We start from the raw sequence: 21,355 nt of genomic DNA on the forward strand, positions 1-21,355 counted from the left end.
GACTCAGTGACTTCCCTGTGTTCTGCTGCTCTTTAAGCTGTCTTCCATCCAGAAAAGTCCCTACAGAAGCAGCTTCTGCATTGCTCTCATGAGGACCAAAATCAGATGGTTAGATGATGCAGTTACCCCCAAGAAGGCTTCTGATGCCTTATGTCTTTTGAGAATACTGAGGAGGACAGAGACCCCAAAAGATCAGGGGCACTCCCAGGATAGGGTAGTTGGCTTTACTGATTGGCCACCCCAGTTCTCCCAGTCTTGTGTTCCTAGCAGGGAGCAAGAGTCAGAGGTCTGCTTTAAGTCTTTGAGGTTGTGGTAGAGAAGGAGACCACCCTCAAATATCTTAATAGCAAAGGAGAGAGACAAAGAAAATAACCTGGGGGGGATAGGTGTGGAGGTGGAAGGAGAAAAGAGAGATTAATGTTTAAGAATAGTACTGCCTGGCAGTCTGAGAACAACTGACCTTTAAAATGGTGTTACGATCTAAGACATGGCATTCCTAGGTGTATTTCAAGCTAGATTCATCTCCATATCATATATCAAATAAAAATGAAGGCATTCTCCACAAAGTTTTAATCATCAGCCTCTTCCAAAGACTTGAACTTCTTTTTCTGTCCACGTAATAGCTTTTTAACAGGTGCGTTATTCCAAAACTGTTGTAGGGCCATTAGGAAGAAAAGAAACGAGGGGTAAATACAGTAGAACAAAGTGGAAAAAAAATTTTTCATGGATAACGGGGGAGTTTTCTCTCCTGAAGTCTTTCATGGCACACAGAGTAAAATGTCAGGAGAGGATGAATCTAATTCCTAAAAGCAAAGTATGCGGAGAAACACAGAGAGGAAGTACCTATAAAACAGATTTTTTTTTTTTTTAACTCTCTTTTATCAGTTTTTCCAGTGAGAGTGTGGTGTTTTTCATGGCCAGAGGTTTTAGCAGCTTAAGCTCCTTTTAAACGGTTGAAGGAGAGACAGCAGTGATGTGTGAGGGTTCATTAATTATTGCTCTTACTGATGTTTGCAGAGGCTGTTGGGATCATAAATGTCAATCTGTCAAGAGACTGTGATAGGTTCTAAAAAAACTGATTGAGTACCTCAAAAGCTGTCATAGAGCCTGAGATTAAACAGATTCATCTTTCTTTCTTAGAAGTGAAGAAAGGTGTGGGTGAAGCGAATAGAAGAAGGCTTCCTTCTCTTTGTTGCCACTTTGCTTCTCCTACTCTCCTATTCTAAATTGTGAGTGTTGGCTGTACAGAGGGCTAGGAGCCTGCCTGAGACGTCAGAAGGCCACAGTTAGGGTTAGCAGCCCCGGGTGTGTGCGGGCTGCCAGCTGCACCGTGACAGGAGATTAAGAGAGATTGAGATTCAACTCTGACAGGCCTGACACAATTTATTTGGAAATTTTCGGGAGAGAACATGAGTAATAAAGACAAGAACAGTGACAGTAAGGAACAGATGTGAATTTCTGTCAGAGACAAAAAAGAATTTTAAAAGAAGTAACTCTGTTTGTTGTCTGCAGTCAAGCTTTCCGGTTAAACTGTTCCTAAATTCAGAGTCTTACCACTACTTTCTTTGATTGGCTAGGAAAGTACAATTAGAAGAATTTCTCTCTTCAGAAGTTTAGGTGTTTTTAAAATCACTGTACTTGTTTCTCTGTCACAAATTAAGCAGTGATTACCTTCAAACCTAGGAAACTGATAGGTAAAATAGTTTTTCTTAAGATTTTCCTTTCTCATTTAATCACATTATGATTCTTGATCGGACTTTCCTTTGACTAGGAGATCTTTCTCACACTATTAAACATAGGCAGAGGGAGGGGGTCTGGTGAGTACCAGGAACTGTGAACCTGCCATAGGAGTGTGGTGGCTCTTGCATGGGTATATACAGACAAGATTATGCTTCAAGAAAAAGCATGCTGGAAAAAAGATGCTTTGTTGGCCCTTTATGAAGGACCTTAATTAGAAGTCACTCTTAACTCCTGGGGAGGAAACAATTTCTAGCTTGGCACTACAGCTCCTCCTGCTGCTAATGAGCATGCTCCTTGCAAGGACTCGTTTCTTCTGACAGTTAAAACTGCATATAAGAGTTATTTCTGTTCACCTTTCTCTCCACGTTTAACCCTTACTGCCTAAGCTCAGATTATGCAAGTAGACTGTTAGGTGCTTTCCATCATTGATGAGGAAATTAATAATGCTTCAGGGTAACAGGAATGACGCTTTTGAGCAAAAAGTAAATGATCAAAGTTTCGTTTATTCAAATATGGGCAGTAGATGAGGGTTCCTTTAGTGTTGGCCATGTTTGGGTCTTTTCTTTCTAGTAGTCCTCTTTTAATTGACATAAAATTTGTATTGAATAGTTGAATTATTTAGTTCATTATTATGTTATTAGAATCCCTGCCCTGGACATCTGTTTCTCTTATTTAGGCAACTCATCCCATGGCACAAAGTTTCATTAAGTAATTAGCAGAGGAGATGTAAATTTCTTATGCAGACATGATGATGATCCTGTAGACTGCTACTTATTTCATTAGCTCCTAATTAAAACACAGTTGACTTGTGAGAAAATGCCAAAGAATGGTTTGCTTCACCAAGAAGTTATATATAACACAGTCACCTTCCTGGATGGCAGCATGTGAAGTCTGGTAAATGGTTTAAGGAGCTTAATTCCCCTCTCTCTTTGCGGTAGGGAGCACTAGAGGGCACAAGGGTTCCTTTAATAGATTATCAACTGAGTGAAGGTTAAGTGGGCATATTCCAGAGCGTGAAAGTTAAGGATCTCTTAATGTCTGGGAATAGTTCCTTGATTCTAAAAAATAACACATTCTGGTAAACATTTCATCTGTCTTGGTTTAGAATCATTGAGGACTACTTCTCATGACTCAGACTTTCTATACGTGGATGGATGCCTTTGGTCTTAGACTTATACAGATGCCGAGACATTGACTCTCAAAGGACTGACTAGGGCTGAGTGGTGTTCTTTTAGGATGGCCAGTGCAGTGCAGCCAGAAGCTGTTGGCAGCATCAGAAACCTCCCTTAGGACCCATTATTTCAGGAACATCCTGTGTCTCCTGCCTACCAGAACAAACAACTCAGTAGTCTTTAAATATAATGTGGAATGGATAAAGGAAAATTTCAGCATGACACCATGTAGACTTGTTCCTTAGTATTGATATTGAATGGTCATTGGTCAGACAGGTGGGAAGGTAGAAGAAAAGAGATCAGGCCTGGACAGGCCTCCTGATTTTGAGGGGTCTCATCAAGTGGGTTGTTTGGTGATGACTAATGATGATTATGGTAATATAAATATGAATTCTAATTTCCCAATTTTAGGAATCGTACATTAAAAAATATTTTCTTCACATTATCATTCCCTTTCTTATTTGAAAATAATTAGCTATGGATAACATTGCTACACTGAAAGAAAAATTGTCTTCTCCTTGTAGCAAAGGTTTGCTTTAGAAATGGAGATGGGTACTATACAGGTACACAGCACGTTTGACAGTTTGAAACAGACTCACGTGGAAAACAGCTTTGAATGTGAACTCTGCGTTTCCAGAGACATGCTCGGTCCTATCACGTGGTGGTGTGAATGAAAGAGGCTTAGGGTCTGAATGGTCCTCTTTTACATTAGAGGTGTGCTGGCATCACGTCAAGGCGCTTTGGATTTGCAATATTAACAATATTGTTAATTATTAATTTACCAATATTAATAATGCAAAGGCTTCAACTGCCTCCCCTTCTTGTGTGGACCCTTCTCTTTCTCCTCCCCAATGCCACCCCTGGGATTGGTGGATAATTTCTTATAAGGGTGCTCCAATTTAAGACCTTGTCTTGGAACAAACACCATTTTTTTGTTATGGCTTTTACTCTAGAATTTTCTCTTCTTGTTACCAAAAAAAAAATGTCTAAATAGAGTTATTAATACAAACAGTGTCATTGCTGGTTTGTGAAAAAGGACCTCCAGAGAGCGATGTGGCTCAGACAAGGTGAATTCCTTTCAGCTGGCTGCTTTGTAATGATTTACATTTAGATTGTTGCTTGTTGCTCTTGTAGGGGAAGGGGGAAGAGGGCCTGGCACGTCTGTGGCTGCCTCAGTCATCACACTGACTGGGTTTGGACAGCTTCTCTCAGCAGAGCTGGGAAATAGGCTGAACTTGCTTTAGTTGTTTCCATCAAAGGCCTTGTTTAGTTGTTCATATTGGGGGAGAATGTCATCTTGGACTGGAAGAACTAAATGAGATGAAAAATGAAGTTTGTGATTGCTAAGAAGGTGCGTGCCTTCTGTAAGTCAGTGCACAATGCAGAGACTGGGGGCTGTGAGCAAACAGTTAGCATTGTCGTTTCGCTGCCAGTGAGTGCCCTCGGGTGAAGTGCAGCACCTCCTTTACACAGAGGAAGGCTGGGGAACGGGATACAGACGGCCTTCACTGAAACACATCCAGTAGTCTGCTGCTTCTCACTAGAGTCACTTTAAATAGAAAATCAGGGCTGCCTGGGAGAAGATTTCATTCATTCAAGAAATATTTACTTGAGTTATCTGGGGGCACATGAATGAACAAAGCAGGTGAAACTTCCTGTGCTCTTGGAGTTTACATTCTCCTGGCAGGTGAGGTTAAAAGATAAGTGCTATGGAGGAATAAAAAGCAGGAAAAGGGAGGAGGGGAAGTGCGGGGGCGCGGGGAGGCGTGGAAGAAGAGTAGATAGAGTGATCAGGGAAGAAGACTTCATTGAAAATGTGACTTCAGAGACTTAAAAGAGGTGAGATCCCATGTAGATCTGGGTGAAAAGTGTTCCAGACAAAGGAAACAGAAGGTGCAAAGGCCCTGAGGTAGGAGACAATAAGGGGGCTGGTGTGGGTGGAGCAAAGAGCGAGAGCAGCAGGAGATGAGGTGAGAGAGATGAGAGGAGGGCAAATCATACAGGGCCTTTTGAGGGTCATAATAAGTATCTGAACTTTTACTCTGAGAAGGGGACCTATTAAAGGGTTTTGAGCAGGGCAGTAAAGTGATTCTAACTTGATTTTTAACAGGATCACTTGGCTGCTGTATGGAGAAAAGACTGTAGGGGGTTAGGGGGTAAATAGGGAGACCAGTTAAAAGACTATTATAGTAGGCTGGATGAGATGGTGATGGCTTAGGTCAGAGTGGTGGTAGTAGAGGGGTGAAAGGTGGTGGGATCCGGATCTGTTTTGAAGAAGATGCTTTAGGTGACTCCCTTCCAGAGGTGGTTTAGAACAAACTGCTTTGGAACCTCGGCAAAAGGTACATCCTCAGTATGCAGTGGTGGCAGTTCCAGGAGTACAGAGCCCCCAAGTACTGCCTTTCTTTTGAAGGCAAGAATTATTTACAGCCTGCCTATTGCATGAACTTTATTGCATTTTAGTTACTTTTTTAAGGTTATACAAAACACAAGTTATCACATGCTACACCTCCCTCCACCTGCCAGTTTGGCACCAACCCTTGAGTTGTGGCTCCAAATGCTGCCTCTATCGCCCCACAGTGGAGGCCATGGGGACAGCTTGCTTATGAACAAGCCGGCATGCTCCCTTCACTCTGAATAAATTTGGAATAATTTTCAATATTAGAAGCTGATTCTTGTATGTATATGAGTAGAAACATGATCATTTTTACTAGAAAAGATTATGGATCACCCATCAAACACTGGCTTTAAGTATGGGATTGTGCTAAGCCTGGCGATATAAAGAAATATTAAACATAGTCCTTTCTCTAAAGAATTACAGTCTACTTGAAGACAAGCAAATATCCAAGAAGAGGTAGATAACCAATACAGGCAGTGAACAGCCAGCGCCAAAAGAAGGGGTACCAAGAGAGGATCCCATTTCTAGCTCGAATGGTCTCCTCATAGAGACAGCTGTTTTTGAAAACAACGACATAGAACTGATTTTTGTTGAGCCACCCCTACCCTCCTCTCCTAGTTCAGGCCTAGCTTGTTAGAAGTCAACCCTGAAGGCTTGGTACAGTATAAACCAGGGCAGTCAGAACTGGCTCTTGCTTATACAGGTCCGGTTCCTGGAAAAGAGCAGTAGCCTGGTCAGAAGAATGCCTGGCACTACATTAATCAGTTGTGCTTGCCAGGCTGAGTACTAATCCTGACCCTCAAATGTGTTATTTTGGTCAGATTCACAGTCTGAGAATGAGGCTTCGCCAGTGAAACGGCCACGACTACTGGAGAATACTGAACGATCCGAGGAAACGAGCCGATCTAAACAGAAGAGTCGACGCCGGTGCTTCCAGTGCCAAACCAAACTGGAGCTGGTGCAGCAGGAATTGGGATCGTGCCGCTGTGGTAAGCATCTCCCTGAGTGGCGTGATGGAGTCTGTTGACAGTCTGGCATAGCTTTGGAAATTATTCCGAAGAGACTGAAGTCCTTAGGACCTGTCTGCAAGCTATAGGTTTGGAGCTTGAGAAATCAGGAGTAGAGGCTTCTTACTTCCAAACACCCTTGATTTCCTCTCACACGTACAAGAAAGGCAAAAACATCCCCAACTACTCTTACACGTGTTTGTTTAGAGTTGCATTGTCACTGCTTACTGCTTTCACCTTCTCCTCTCCCCACTGCATGTTGTGCTTCTTGCACATCAAGTCTCCTTGATGACTTACTTAGAAATTAACCAAACCAGCATAATTCTGGGATATGTACCATATAATTCAGACATTAAATTAATTTTGAATGAGCGTCTTACTATGTATAATCAATGGAAGATTTCTCCCCCCCATCCCTTTTAAAGTTTAGTTAGAAAATTATTTTCTTTGAACCGTAACTCATCAGTTAACCCCTTGAAATAGCTTTAAAGTAACCTTTCGTTCTGTGTTACCGAGTGTAATACCAACTCTTAGAACTGCTGCGCAGGGATGTATTTTTTAGAACTTTATGCCTACTCACAGTGGAACAAAACTGGGACCAGTCCTTCCTTTGACCACATCTGTCATGTCACAAAGAAGCAAAATTATGTAGCTGCGTTCTTTGGGCTAACTTAAGTTTTCCTGTCCCTGTTTTTATGTAGTATTGTGAAAGTGTTCTGTGGGACCAGAGGTATCATCAGGCAGACTTTGAGGCCTGGCTCTAGCCTCTGAGAATCCTATATCCTTTGTCCTTAGGAGTAAGTTTTGGAAGCCTCCTTTCACTTCTGGGACAGCCATAGATAGCCTCAAGTACTGATGCTGGCAGTCAGGATTAGATGATTCTCTCAGCAGTGAGAAAGTTATAGTTACTCAGAGTCCTTCATCTTCTGAAGAGACAGCCGTTGCTGTTCTTGTCCCTCAGTTATCTGCCCTGTCGGAAATGAGACAAAAGGAGGGAATACCAGCTTCTCATGGAAGCTAAGTTGGAACTCCTGCTGTTCCTGTCATGACTAGGAATCTGTTTGTTGCATACTCCGGTGTGTGGTACTTAATAAGACCAGAAGCTTATATTCAGCTTCAGAAATGAGGAACAGCATGGGGAGTTCAGGTGTCACTGGACAAGTTTTTATTTTTCAGCTTGGCATTTACTTATTCTATTAAATGTTTGTGTGAAAGTGTAAACAAGAGAGGTGGGAGGAGAGGCTGTCAGCAGAGTTCTCAAACTTTGGTTGTGTTCATGCATGTGGCATGGCCAGGTGAGCCTAGAACCTTATTCTTAGGCTGCGTCTTTATCAACCCTGCCAGGTAATTTCAAATTCTGGGTGAGGAAGGGAAGGAATACTGTGGTTAGCCAAGGAAACTCTGGGGCCTAATGGCTAACCAACTTTGCCCGTATTGAAGAGTTCGTCTAATCTTTTGTAGTCTGCAAATTCTTGCTTTGGTCTTCACGTGAACTATTGGGGGATTTCAGTAGTTCAGTCTATTACCAGTGTTGTGAAGGCTGCCTGACCATTTTGCCTGTTGCTTTTATAACACAGGCCTTGGGTTGTTCCTAAATTAGAATCATGGGATTTCCCTGTACCTTATGTTCTTGTTTCCTTCTTGAAAGTAACTGAATCCTGGGTATTACACAGGATTTGCACTAGCAGATCAAGCAATTGGTCCATCAAGTGTGCTGTCTTGCCTCTGGCGGTGACTAATACCTCCTCTGCATGTCAGGCAAGCAGTGAGAATTCACACTTTAGCTGAGAGATCCAGAGGTGTTGTAACCTCTCACAGTTCACCCTTCAGCTTGGATGCAAACTCTCATTTCCTAAGGTCTTAAGCACCCAGCTGAAGAAATTTAGAAATAAGTGATAGATGGCTTCACGTGCTCCTGAGTGAAGCCAGCTTGCTTGACTATCTCTGATGAGTGCAGATTACTCTGCCGTGCTCTTCACCCCCTGGGCAAGAGGCTGGATTTCTAAGTGCCTTTTGGATTTGCCACAGACATGCATTCTTTTTAAATGATCTAACACGTAGTCCCTTGGCCTGTGCCCAGTTCTGAGGGCCTGCTTATAGAGAGATTTGATTTTTCTTTTGGGGAAGAAAGCCCTGAGCTTTCTGCAGTCCCTCCAGAGGGAGCCTTCCTAGAGAAAGCTGGGAGTTCAGTTTGGACCACTGAGAGCATTGCACTTACGTGCCCAGAAAAATGACTGAGTCTGCTGCCACATTTTAAAAGATGAAGGACAGCAATGGGAACACACACCTCTGGGAATGTCTTTGACAAATAGCTCTTGTGTTCCTCCTGCCTGTCTGCTTGGATCTCCCTAGGAAAGGGTGAGCTGTGTAGTTATTTCCTTCAGGATGCATGGAGTGTGGAGAGACGTTTAACTGCCCTGAAAGGTTTTAGAGTGGGGGGAAACAGTAATTTACTACTGAAAGTGAAGACTCAGGAAGGTAGTTTGAACTCAAACATAACACTTCTCCACTGCAGAAAATCTTTTTTTAATATATATATTCACCATCTTTTTTTCCATTCCCCTTCCACTCTGTACAGGTTATTAACTGCTGACAAGAAATTCACATCTCATAAATAATGCTTAAGAGCCATTGCTATATAAATTGAATGTGTTATGAATTGTGATGGGCCTTTTTGTAGCATTCGATGCCTGGAGCAGGAAGAACAGAGGATGTCATTTTCATTAATTTCTAATGAGGTGCCAATTAAAGACAGGGAAGACGTTCCAAAGGGAAGAGTGGCCGAGCTCCCCTGAATCCTCCGCCCCAGGGCTGTCATCCAAACACTACCAGCAAGCCTTCTCTAAAAATTCCATTAAATTACAGTCTCATCGAGAGCACACACAGACACATTCAGCTTCCCTTTGATCTTCAAAAGAGCAATTTGTAAGGCGAGTTCTGAGTCTTCTCATAGGGAACAGCTAGAGGTGATAGGAATTGTTAATTGCCAAGACACTCCATGGGCTTTCAATAAGGAGGTGAATTTTGAAGTTGAATTCCCCTCTGCCTGGCTGTGACTAGATAACCTTTAAATCAACAATACCTAAGTAACACCCTGTTCCTGTGAAATCTTTCAGGGTGCCAATTAGAAGAGGCATGTGGTGAGTCTGGGATAATATCCTGCATCCTAGAGTATCTTCAACAGTTTAACTTCTCAAGATAGAAAACAGTTGCATAAAAATGGATTTTATTTGTTTCGTTTTCTACTCAGTAGGCAAATTGATCAGCTCGTTCTCATTACAGGAGTCATGTCTCTCCAAATGCCACCTAGAGGATGTTCTTCTGAAATCTGGCCATCCTCATTAAATCTGAGCCACATCACAGCCACATGAATGGTGTGTTCTCTAAGCAGATCTCACATGATACACACAGCATGGCTTTTTAATCACTGTGCATTGCTTCCCAGAACCACAGAATGAATTTTTAAATACCAGTCTAAGAGCTTGCATAAGTTATCACGTATTTTCACTTGACACTGACTTAACAAACTCTAAGCTGATATGCTCCCTTTTGGGACAACAGTGCTTTTTACTAACCTCCGGAGTAATCTGACTTCCTTCATTCCTTTCAAAATAAATTTTAAATTCACTTTAGAAACTCAGAATGATACTTTAGCTGGGACCTTTAGAGTAGTTTATCATCTCTAAGTTCCTAAAGAAAAATGGTCATTTTTGCTTTGTCATTTCACTGTCAAAGTAAATTCAGCAAGCATTTGTTGAGATACGACTGTGCACAAAGCATTTTGCTAGCTTTTATGGGGAATATAGAAGCTAGAAATATAGAATATAGGAGCTCATAGTCCAGGTCAGCGGGCAACAGAATCACATGGAAGATATGTTAAGACAAGATTGCTAGGCCCACCACCCAGAGGTTCTGATTCAGTAGGTCTGTGCATATTGAACAACTTCCTGCTTGGAGGATGTTGATGCACTGGTCTGAGGACCATTCTTTGAGAACTGCTGCACTAGGCAGTTCTCAATCCTGGGAAGCTTTTAAAAAATAGAATGTCTGGGGCTCACTCTAAGCAAGTGAATCAGAAAAGGTCCCCAGGTATGGTTCCTAACTTTTTATTTGGAAATTAAAAGTTTTTTCCAGGACCATTTAAGAGTAAGTTACAAAGATCATGGCCCCTATATTCCTATAAACTTCAATGAATGTTTCTAAAGAATAGTGATATTATTTTTATAATCATAGCACAATTATCAATTTAAGTAAATTGATACTGATACAGTACTTTATCAAATCTCTCATCCGTATTCCAGTTTTGTCAGTTGATCCAATGATGTCCTTTATAAAAGATTCTTTTCCTCTCCAGTACAGAATCCAGTCCATGATCAAGTATTGCATTTAGTTGTGGTGTCTCTTTAGACTCTCTTAACCTGGAACGTTTTCACAGCCTTTCTTTTTTTTTTTTTTCTAATGATACTGACATTTTTTAAGACCGCATCTCCCCAACCCCACCCCTACAGTTTTGTTTGTGTTTTTTTTAATAGAACACTCTTCATTGTGGGTTTGTCTGATGTTTCTTCATGATTTGGTTCAGATTACACATTCCCAGCTAGAATACTACCTAAGTGGTCTGTCCTTCTCGGGGTTTTGCATTTGGGAGGCACAGATATCCATCAGCCTCTCATTGTTGATGTTAATTTTTATTTACTCACCCAGTCAGGGTATTATCCAATTTCTCCACTGTATAGTTACTATATTTGCCCTTGCAATCTGTGAGATAATATTTTATGACCATGTAAACATCCTACTCCTCATCAAAAATACCTCCTAGATTTAGCATTCATTGATGATTTTTGCCTAAATCAATCTTTACTATGATGATTGTGAAATGATGATTTTCTAATTCCAGTCCTCCTACATTTACCCTTTGGCTCTCAGTGTTCTTCTGTAAGTGAGAACCCTCCTCCTCCATTTATTTATCTATTATATGTATGGACTCATGGGCTCTTATATTTTTCAGTGGTTTATAATTCATTACTGAACTTAATTATTTTGGTGATTAAATTGTCCCAGATTTGTCCAGTGGAAATTGCTTCAAGCTGATTTTCATATCCTAGATGTGCCCCCCATCTTTTTTTTTTTTCCTCAAAGCATTTCCTTACTCTCTGGCATAACAAGATGTGTTCTGGTTGCATCTTGTACTTAGCTTTGCCCAGTCCTGGAATCAGCCACCTTTCCAAGGATTCCCAAAGTGATTTTAATACACATTCAAAGGAGGGGTTTGCAGGGCCTGAAAGGAAGGCAGACACATGCATAAAATAACTGGCATCCAGTGCAACCCACCTAAGAGTTTTAACTAAGGTACAAGCCATATGTTATAGGAATATGCGGAAGGAGAGATTAATTCCAACTGGAGGTCTCTGGACAGGCTTCCACAATTGGGGCTTTAAAGGAAGGGTGGGATTTAGATGTGGGGCAAGAGGGAATGCTTGGACAAAGCTGCTGTTCTGAAGGTGACCTCTGTGCAGCTGGATGGAGTGTTGGGGTTGAGTGAGGAAAGCTGCTAGAAAGGGAGGGAAGGGATTCCAGATTCCAGGCTTTCGGGTTTGGATGTTAGTTTTCACTGAGAAGCTATCAGTGATTTTGAATATGGTCAATATGATCTAATTTGACTTTTTTTTTTTATTTTTTAATTAAGCACACAGGAAAGCCCCAGAAGCTGTTGAATCTTGTTAGAGGAATGCTCTAGGAAGAATGTGCATGTGTCACAGCCATCCCCACCACTATGGGCACTGCACAGTGAATGAATAGTGATATCCTAAAGCCCAGGGTGGGGCAGGGAGCTGTGGTGATTATGAAGCATGTTGGTGACGTGAAATTACCAGACTGGTCCCTTTCACCAACATCAGAAGTCACCACAAATAAGCCCACATGTCTGTGCCTTTGTTTTAACTCTCGTCCAAGTGTGATTTGAACCTGTCAGGAATATCTGGCATTCTGTCCTATGTCTCTAAAAGAAAGTGAAGCAGTGTGTTTTGGTAAAAGGCCTTATTCTGTGTACAGAGTTCTAGCCTGGATCCATCAGAAAACTCTGCTGTCCAGGGAAACACCTGAGATCCTTTATCATGACCAAATTGATTTTGCTGGTTAGATGTTATCATTACTGCCATTGAGTGGAGAGTCCGTGATGCTCTGCCATGTGTTATAAAGAGAGAGTGGTTCCCAGGCCCCCCCCACCCCCAGCTCTTTAAGAGCTCCTGAGTCTAGGAATGAAAGGCTACAGTTTCTCCAGTACTTCTAAGACAGAAGTTGGGTGTATGTTGACCTATGGCTCAAGAGAAAGAGATGTCCTGCCCACCTTACCCCAAACAAAACCCTCCTTGATGGGAGTTATCGTATGTGTGAGATCTAAGGGTAATTGGAAATCTTCAGGCAGATTCTGAGAAAATTTTCTCCCTTTGCTGCTCTCTTCTTTTCACTTGCACTTTACTTTTACCTAAACAACAGTTTGCTATCCGTATTCCCCATTTTTTTGTTTGTTTTATTTTGTTTTGCTGAGGAAGATTGGCCCTGAGCTAACATCTGTTGCCAATTTTCCTCTTTTTGCTTGAGGAAGATTTGCCATGAGCTAACATCTCTGCCAGTGTTGCTCGGTTTTTTGTTTTTTGTTTTTTTTTTTTGAGGAAGATTAGCCCTGAGCTAACTACTGCCAATCCTCCTCTTTTTGCTGAGGAAGACTGGCCCTGAGCTAACATCCATGCCCATCTTCCTCTACTTTATACGTGGGACGCCTACCACAGATGGCTTTTGCCAAGTGGTGCCATGTCCGCACCCAGGATCCAAACCGGTGAACCCTGGGCCACTGAGAAGTGGAAGGTGTGCACTTAACCACTGCGCTACCGGGCTGCCCCCAGTGTTGCTTTGTTTTGTATGTGGGTCACTGCCACAGCATGGCCACCAACAAGTGGTGTAGGTCTGAGCCCAGGAACCGAACCTGGGCTGCCAAAGCAGAGCATGCTGAACTTAACCACTAGGACACCGGACAGGCCCCTGTATTCCCCATTTAATCTTTAACGTGTGAGAGTTTTAGTCTAAAACCAACCAGGTTAGTCCTTCTGCTGCTCCTCCATAAATTGCAAGTTGAGATGTTAAAGCAAAATAAATCAAACTGTTTATTGAACACTAACTCCATGTATTTAGCCCATTAGTTCAGCACTGTCCCAGAGATCCAACCTACCCCATGTCCTTTGACAAGTGTGTAGAGATATCAGAAGTATGAAGAGCTCCCCTCCCTGGCAAAGGAGCATTGAAGACCAAGCTTTTAAAAGACAAAATGTGCAGAGCACATCTGCTGAAGCCTGTGTCTCATACCCTACTGACAGGTGAGCCAGGAGACCCTTGTCTGAGGAAGTGAAATATTTTCCGTCTGGATAGCAAATTTGCAACTACTTCTGTAGTCCAGTCTTAGCAGTAATAACAGCACAATAATTGCTCGTTCCTAGAGTAAATAGTTTCAGTTAATTCTTTGCCCAGCAAGGTTTGTGTGGTGTTTTTTTAAACATATTTTTTGAGATATAATTTACTTACCATAAAATTCACCTATTTTATAGTTCAAAAGAGTTGTGCAGCCATCACAAAATTCGAATTTTAGAATACTTCCATCACCCCCAAAATTTCCCCATGTATCCTTTTTCAGTCAATCCCCACACTCCCCTACTCCAGCCCCAGGCAACCACTGATCTGTTTTCTGTTGGTATAATTTTGCCTTTTTTTTTTAAAGATTTTATTTTTTCCTTTTTTTCCCCAAAGCCCCCCAGTACATAGTTGTATATTCTTCGTTGTGGGTCCTTCTGGTTGTGGCATGTGGGACGCTGCCTCAGCGTGGTTTGATGAGCAGTGCCATGTCCACACCCAGGATTTGAGCCAACGAAACACTGGCCGCCTGCAGCAGAGCGCGCAAACTTAACCACTCAGCCACGGGGCTAGCCCCCAATTTTGCCTTTTCTAGAATTTTCATATCAATGGATTCATAGAGTGTATATATAGTCTTGTGTGTCTACATAGGATGTTGTTCTCAAGATTCATCCATGTTGTTATCTGTCAGTAGTTCATTCATCTTATAACATTGAATAGTATTTCATTGTATGGATAATACTGCATTTGTTTATCCATTTACCAGTTATCGTACGTTGGGTTGTTGACAGTTTGGGGAGATTATGAATAGAACTGCTATAAATGTTTACGCACAAGTCTTTTTGTGGACCTATGTTTTACATAGAGGTGGAATTGCCAGGTTGAATGGTCAGTGTACATTTCATATTTTAAGAAAATCCAATCAGCAGTGTATTAGGGTTCCAATTTCTCCATAATTTGCCAACATTTAGTATTGTCCTTCTTTTTAACTTTGGCTGCTCTAATGGGTGTATGGTACTGTCTCACTGTGGCACATTAATTTGTATCTCCCTAATGACCAGTGATGTTAAAACATCTTTTTTTTCATATGCTTTTTGGGCACTTATATATCTTTTTTGTGAAGAGTCTCTTCATATCTTAAATATTTTGCCCAAATTTTAAAAGATTTACAGAATTGCCATCTTAGCACTGTTCCAACCTATGAATATGATGTCTCTCCATTTGTTTGTCTTCTTTAATATCTCAGCAGTTTTGTGTTTTTCAGCATATATCTTTTGTTAAATTTATTCCTAAGTATTTTAATTTTTTGATGCTATTGTGAATAGAATTTTTAAATTTTATTCTCAGCTTGTTCTTTGCTGCTACTTGGAAGTGCAGTCAGTTTTTGTATATGATTTTTTTATTCTGCAACCTTGCTAAATTCACTTATTCTAGATTCCGTAGTATTTTCTATATCCATTATTATGTCATCTGCAAATAAAGGCAATTTTACTCTTTTCTAATCTGTATACCTTTTTTTTTCCTTGCATTATTGCAATGGCTAGGATCTCTAGCATAATGTTAAATAGTTATGTTGAGGATGGACCTCCTTGCCTTTTTCTTGATCTTAGGTAGAAAGCATTCAGTCTTTTACAATAAAGTATGATTTAGCTATAGATTTTTTATAGCTATCCCCGATGTCCACCCCTCACCCCAACAAATTTTAATAGTTGTAGCTGTTGAATACATTCCAGGAAAACATAGGAAATATTCAAATATGTTTCCCCAAAATGGCTGATATAGCCCCTGGTGAATTACCAGTGTTCTAACAAAGGTCAACAAAGCCGCGTTTTAAAGAGTTTTGCTATCCCATGGATTCATTTCTGTTTATACCTGAAGCAAATTCCCCTTGTTCATAGTTGTATCTGTGTCTGTAATGTGTCTGTCTGGTTATAGTGGGGAAAGCCTGTGACCTGCAAGTACTCCTCTTTTTCTCAAATCAGTATCATAACAGGCGCCCAAGATGCTATTCTGGGTTATTCTCACTTGAGATAGTGAAAGCAAACCACACTGAGAGATGCTTGGAAACGCTTTGTTTGAATTAAATGTTTTTACCACAAGACAAAATCATAAAAATCTGTGGGTAGGTAGATATTAGAATCACATACCACCAGGATTAGAAGGCACCTTAGCAATCATTTAGTTCAACCCTATTTTCTTTCTTTCTTTCTTTTTTGTTTTTGAGGAAGATTAGCCCTGAACTAACATCTGCCGCCAATCCTCCTCTTTTTGCTGAGGAAGACTGGCCCTGAGCTAACATCCATGCCCATCTTCCTCTACTTTATATGTGGGACGCCTACCACAGCATGGCGTGCCAAGTGTGCCATGTCCATACCCAGGATCTGAACCGGTGAACCCTGGGCCACCGAAGTGGAATGTGCACACTTAACCACTGCGCCAGCGGGCCGGCCCCAGCCTATTTTCTTTATGAATGAGGACACTGAGACCAGAAAGGTTGACGTTAGCCTCAGATCATACCTGTGTGCTAAACATTGGCATTTTATGCAGCCTTTGATCTAAAACTCGTGGACTGCTGAAGAGTTTCTGACCAGAATGACTGCTCATAGCAGTGCCCACTCCTCCCGTCTGCATAGGTTTCAGCTCCCACTAACCGCAGCTCCTCATCACATATTCATGCCCATCCCTCCCTGGACACCTGCTCTGTCATCTGCACTGAACCCAGCTTCTGTCTTCTAAAGTACCCAGATTTCTTGGTCTTTCTTCCAAATTAATACACCTGACTCTTTTAACCTCCTCTTAGTTCAGCCTCTAAAACCTTGCTCAGGACTTGGGACTCTTGTATGGGCATTAGTGTCATCAAATTAGACCAGTTGTGGTAAAAATAGTATTTAGTCAAAATAATAGGTTTTTAAATTTTTTTTCTTTCAAACTGATAAATAATTCACAGAATTTTGCTAAAGAAATGTCTTTTCCAGGGTCTTTAATGTATATAGTTAAAAGTAATTTGTGTTCAGTATGTTGTATGCAGCTATCTTTTACTGGACACTCCCAGTCTTCCTGGTAGATTCTTGTGTGGTTCCCTCTTGAGCAGTACTACTTAAAAAGTGTGGGCCTCAGACCAGTGCCTCGGAGTCCCTGGATCGGGGGGATGCTGCTGCTTTAGAAAGTAAAAATGCAGTTGCTCAGGTAATTCTAACATAGCCCAAAATTTGATATACTACCTGTACACTTAATAGCTCAGTGTTCATTGGAAATGCAAAGGTAATTTAAGACCAAATAGAATTACTAGAAATTTCAAATGAGGTGCTCCATATTATAGAGGTTTTAATATCAGATCTAGTCAGCTCCATTCTCTTTCACTGAGGGATTTATATCTTCTGAGTATTTAACACATGCCTTCCTCCTTTGGTGTCGTCTCCCCTGAGAGACTGGAAAATCCGCAGGGGTCAGGACCACGTGTTGCTCTGTGGCATCCCTACAGCTCCCGTTAGAGTATGTGGCCTATAGTGAGTACCCGGTAGTCAGTGTTGACTAATAATGTACAAGAAAAAATGAGAAGTCAAAGAAATGTGGTGTTCTGGTGAGCCTGCTGATTATCTTTAGGGGAAATCCCTTTTGCAGTAGTAGTTGAAGGCAGGCCCAAGCAGGTGAGAGAAAATGTGTGGGCCCGTCTCCAGGTATATTCTTGAAGCCAGGCTACCTGTGCAACCTGAGGGTTTCCCAGTGGAATATTTGGCTTAAGGAATAAGGTCTAGATAGAGAACCTTAGCATTGTTTATTTTTACATACTTTTATCTGCCTTGAATTTTTATTGGTAGAGGGAGAAATAATCAGACAAAACATACTGTATGCTATCAGATAGGGTAGCATTACTTGCTTGGTCTAATTAAAATTGTTTGATATGCTTGTGGTTTAATTAAATAGTCAACTTTAGGGATGGGTGTGTTTGCATAAAGAAAACCTCTGATTCATCTTGCACATGAATAAGCTGGACTCTTTGGAGGTCACAGAGACTACCAGGCCACAGACCTACTGCGTATAGCTGCCCCAATCTCTCATTCCTGTTGAGCCAGCCTGTCACTCTCTGACATAGAATCCAAGCACTTAAGTGACTTAGAAGTTATACATCTGGTGCCAGTCCAGCCCCCTGAACTGATGGAACCGAAACCACATCAGAAGTGCCCTAGCAGGTGATCCAGCCACAGTGTACATCTCCAGCCTGGAGGGAATGTGGCATGTCTTGTTGTCATGCAGCTTAGACTGACTAGGCACTTCCTTCATTGAACTAAAACTAGCCTCCTTCTGTAACATGTCCTTGTTCCTCCTCACTCTGCCCTCCAGAGCAACTTATCACAAACTGTCTTTCTCTCCTGCAAGCCTCCTCCTTAGATATTTGGATGCAGTGGCTTTGACTTTCCAACACTCTAGTTCTTCCGGTAGCAGGTCCATTCACAGGGATTGAAGAACTGTATGGGGACATCAAGGACAGGGTGAGGTACAGGAATGCCAGGCTGGGCTCAGTGTTTGTTTCCACGGTTTTCCTCATCAGAGGCCTTCACAAAATCCGGGTGTCTTTTTTTAAAAAAAACCTGTAGCCTGCTAATCTCCTTCTGAGATTGCTCAAAAGTCTTCTCTTCTGTGGAGTCCATGGGTGGCCGCTGTTGCTATACTTCTCAGAACATATTGAAATTGTCTGTCTACATGTTTGTCCATCCTCCCAGACCGTAAGCACTGGAGGGCAGGGACCATATCATGTTCTTTGGCGCCTCTCAGCCCCTCCGCAGGACCTGGTGTGCAGTGATGCCTAGTAAACATTTGAATGAATGAGTGAACCCCATACCATCAAGTTGTGATCCTCTGGGTAAAGGGATAAGAACAGCTTTATTGAGCATCTGTTGTATACTGGACGTCGACACCAGTGTTATATCATTTGACCATTATAAAAGCATCGTTGGACTAACAGTACTCCATTTTTACCGAAGTGAAAAACTCAAGCTTTAAAGTTAAGTAACTCAGAAGTACTCAGGGAGCACCTGGCCTTTGAGCCCAGGTCTGTTGAGGTTCCAGAATCCCACCACTTTTTCATGTCCCCAGACTGGCTCATGGGGTGCCCTTAACAGTGAGGAGATGACTATAGCATGAGTTGTCTGTGTTTTTAGCCCAGTCCTTAAGCCCTTCCTCATTTCAGAGATGCTTTTCATTGAACATTGAGTGGTAAAAATTTATGCAGCCTACCCTGTGAGAACCACTTGAGATAGTGTTAATTAGTCATCCCACTGCACTGTTTTCACTTGTGTTCCCCGTGCCACTTGTCCCTCCATCTACACAAGATGCTTCTGGAGGACAGAGTCCACAGCATTGCTACTTTTTTGTTTCGCCCTGCCTGGGTAATATGAGACACAGTGGCACTTAATTCTTATTGACGTGGACATTCCATTTTCTCCTGAGTGCTAATTCATGTCCTCATTTTCCTTGAAAACTTACCTCCTCCAGGATACCTTATGCGGTTGACCTCTCCTCAGTGCCCCCGATTTATTACACATAGTGGGATTGTATTGATTTTATTTGCAGTTGATTTCTTGCTTTGCTACCTGTGTCCTTCAGCTGTTTTCCTCTCTCTGCACCTCTAGCTGTCTTTAAAGGCAGGAACTAGTGACTTCTTTTTTTTTCTTCTTCTCCACCTAGCCCCTAGAATAGAGCTCTGTAAATAGTGCACAGATGACCAATAAATACTTTTGATTCCTTGAGCCTGATAGCTTCTTTCCCTTGCTGGACTGACAGCCTAACACTGGAGCCTGAATCCTTTATTTATTAGATGAGATTTCTATAGCACCTTTCCTCTGAAGAGATCAATATCAATGAAGTTTGTTTCTGCTTCTGGAAGTGCTTTTACCTAAGCAGAACAAGGTTCTGATAAGATCACATGATAGCCCTTACTCCTCACGTCTTGGGCCCTGGAGATGCAGACTCCAAGAAAAGCCTCGCCACTTGAAGTTTTGCTATCTTGTTGCCAGCAGTGAGCCTGAATAAGACTGTGACAAATAACAACACAAGCTCTACAGTGTTGGGTGACGTTGTCACCAGTGTTACAAAAACAGAACTTGCATTTGGGGTGGATCGCCATCTTTTGGAAGGCAGATAGGGAGAAGGCTGCCTTAGAGCTCAGTACATCTGCCCACTAACCAGAGCCCCATGCACAGTGTCCATGGGTGGTTGGCTCTCACACAGTGCATGATGTTAATAGAACTGGGGTGCTAGAACTGTTCAGTCTCTGAGATTCAAAGTCATGCTGCTAGGGACCTGGGTCCCTGGGACAGGACCACGAAGGTCATGAGACCCAGAGACTCAAAAGAAAGAAGTGCTAGATAGGCAGAGAATAAGTGTGGAGAGATGATGGCTAGTGGGAAGAGGAGCTCTCACACTGCAGATTTGGGTAGTCAAGACTGATCATGAAATATTGCAGTAAAGTTCAGAGGCCAAAAACTAAAATAGCTGGATGAGTCAGCCCTATAATTCATTGAAGAAGTGCCTAAAATAATTGGATCAGCTAGCTTCTCTAGGAAATTGCTCACCTTTCCACATCTCCTTGTTTGTACAGATGTTATTCTCATCCCTATTTAGGGTAAGGCATAACGCAGTAGGAAATGAAGGCATCTTCTGTGGACTTTGCAGACAGATGAGAGGTGCATGCGTACACACTGCTTGGTGTGGATACTCACCAGCGTCACCAAATTTGGCCTGCCTTTGAGCCTGCAGTCCAGAAAACACCCCCTACTGTCAGATCAGGAGTTAAGGCAACCATAGCTACTGAGGCATCTTGAGAAACAAAAAAGAAAAGGTCCGGGGGGAGATGTTGGAGAGAAAGAGGAAGGAAACAAAGTAAGAAGGATTAGAAATGTAAGGAAGTGGGAGGAGAGCAGAAATGGAGATGTGGGGTGTGGAAAGTCCACCGACATTTACTCAAGGGGTGGTGTGAGCTCAGGAGGGTGCCACTCCTTATTTCCCTCCTGGGATTTGAAGGATGTTTGCTTTCTCTGTTGTCACCTGTGGAGTTGAGAGATAGAGCCACCCGGACTGTCTAATTTATTCTCTACCCCAACACAATGCCTGGGATACCTCTCTGTATATGATCACAGGGCCTCCCCAACTGTTGTACTGTGCCTGGGTGGATTACTGGGAGACAGATGACACTAACCTGTGGGGAACTCCGCCCGATGGCTCTCTTCCACAGCAGCCAGCCAGGCCTGCCTCGTTTATTCCAGTGAGTCCTCCAGCAAAGTGCTCTGGGGCTGCAGGGGAGCTCGGGGAAAATGTACCATGCACGTGTTAGATGCTGTCCTCTGGCCAAAATTGTCTGTTAAGTATCTGTCAAGGTATTGCTTCTGATGTAGGAGATGAGTTGTTCTTGGGCTGCAGGGTGGGAGGTGGAAGGCAGTGGTTACTGCCGTTGAAGACATTTCCTGGTCAAGAAGGAGGCTTAGTCTAGCCGCAGCCGGTTTGTGCCTTGAGGAGCTGAGCAGGCCTCTTCCTCACTGGATTGTAAAGATACCTGTGCAGCAGCAGGCCACTGCTGTCCACACACTCACACATGCTTCTGCTTGAACCGTGTCAGCCCAGTAGCCCCCAGGAGATGGAAG

The 21,355-nt window shown here is 42.3% G+C and overlaps 1 protein-coding gene across 3 annotated transcripts in view; it reads left to right on the top strand.

The window, feature by feature from the left end:
- ZFAND3 (zinc finger AN1-type containing 3) overlaps positions 1-21,355 on the top strand; it is a 311,278-nt gene that overhangs the window by 274,053 nt on the left and 15,870 nt on the right. For all 3 annotated transcript variants that reach the window (XM_070586016.1, XM_070586018.1, XM_070586017.1), the window contains one exon: positions 6,132-6,299. In XM_070586016.1, coding sequence (XP_070442117.1) covers positions 6,132-6,299 — 168 coding nt within the window. The remainder of the gene's footprint in view (positions 1-6,131; positions 6,300-21,355) is intronic.

The sequence above is a fragment of the Equus przewalskii genome, chromosome 19 (assembly GCF_037783145.1).
Source record: "Equus przewalskii isolate Varuska chromosome 19, EquPr2, whole genome shotgun sequence".
NCBI lineage: Eukaryota > Metazoa > Chordata > Mammalia > Perissodactyla > Equidae > Equus > Equus przewalskii.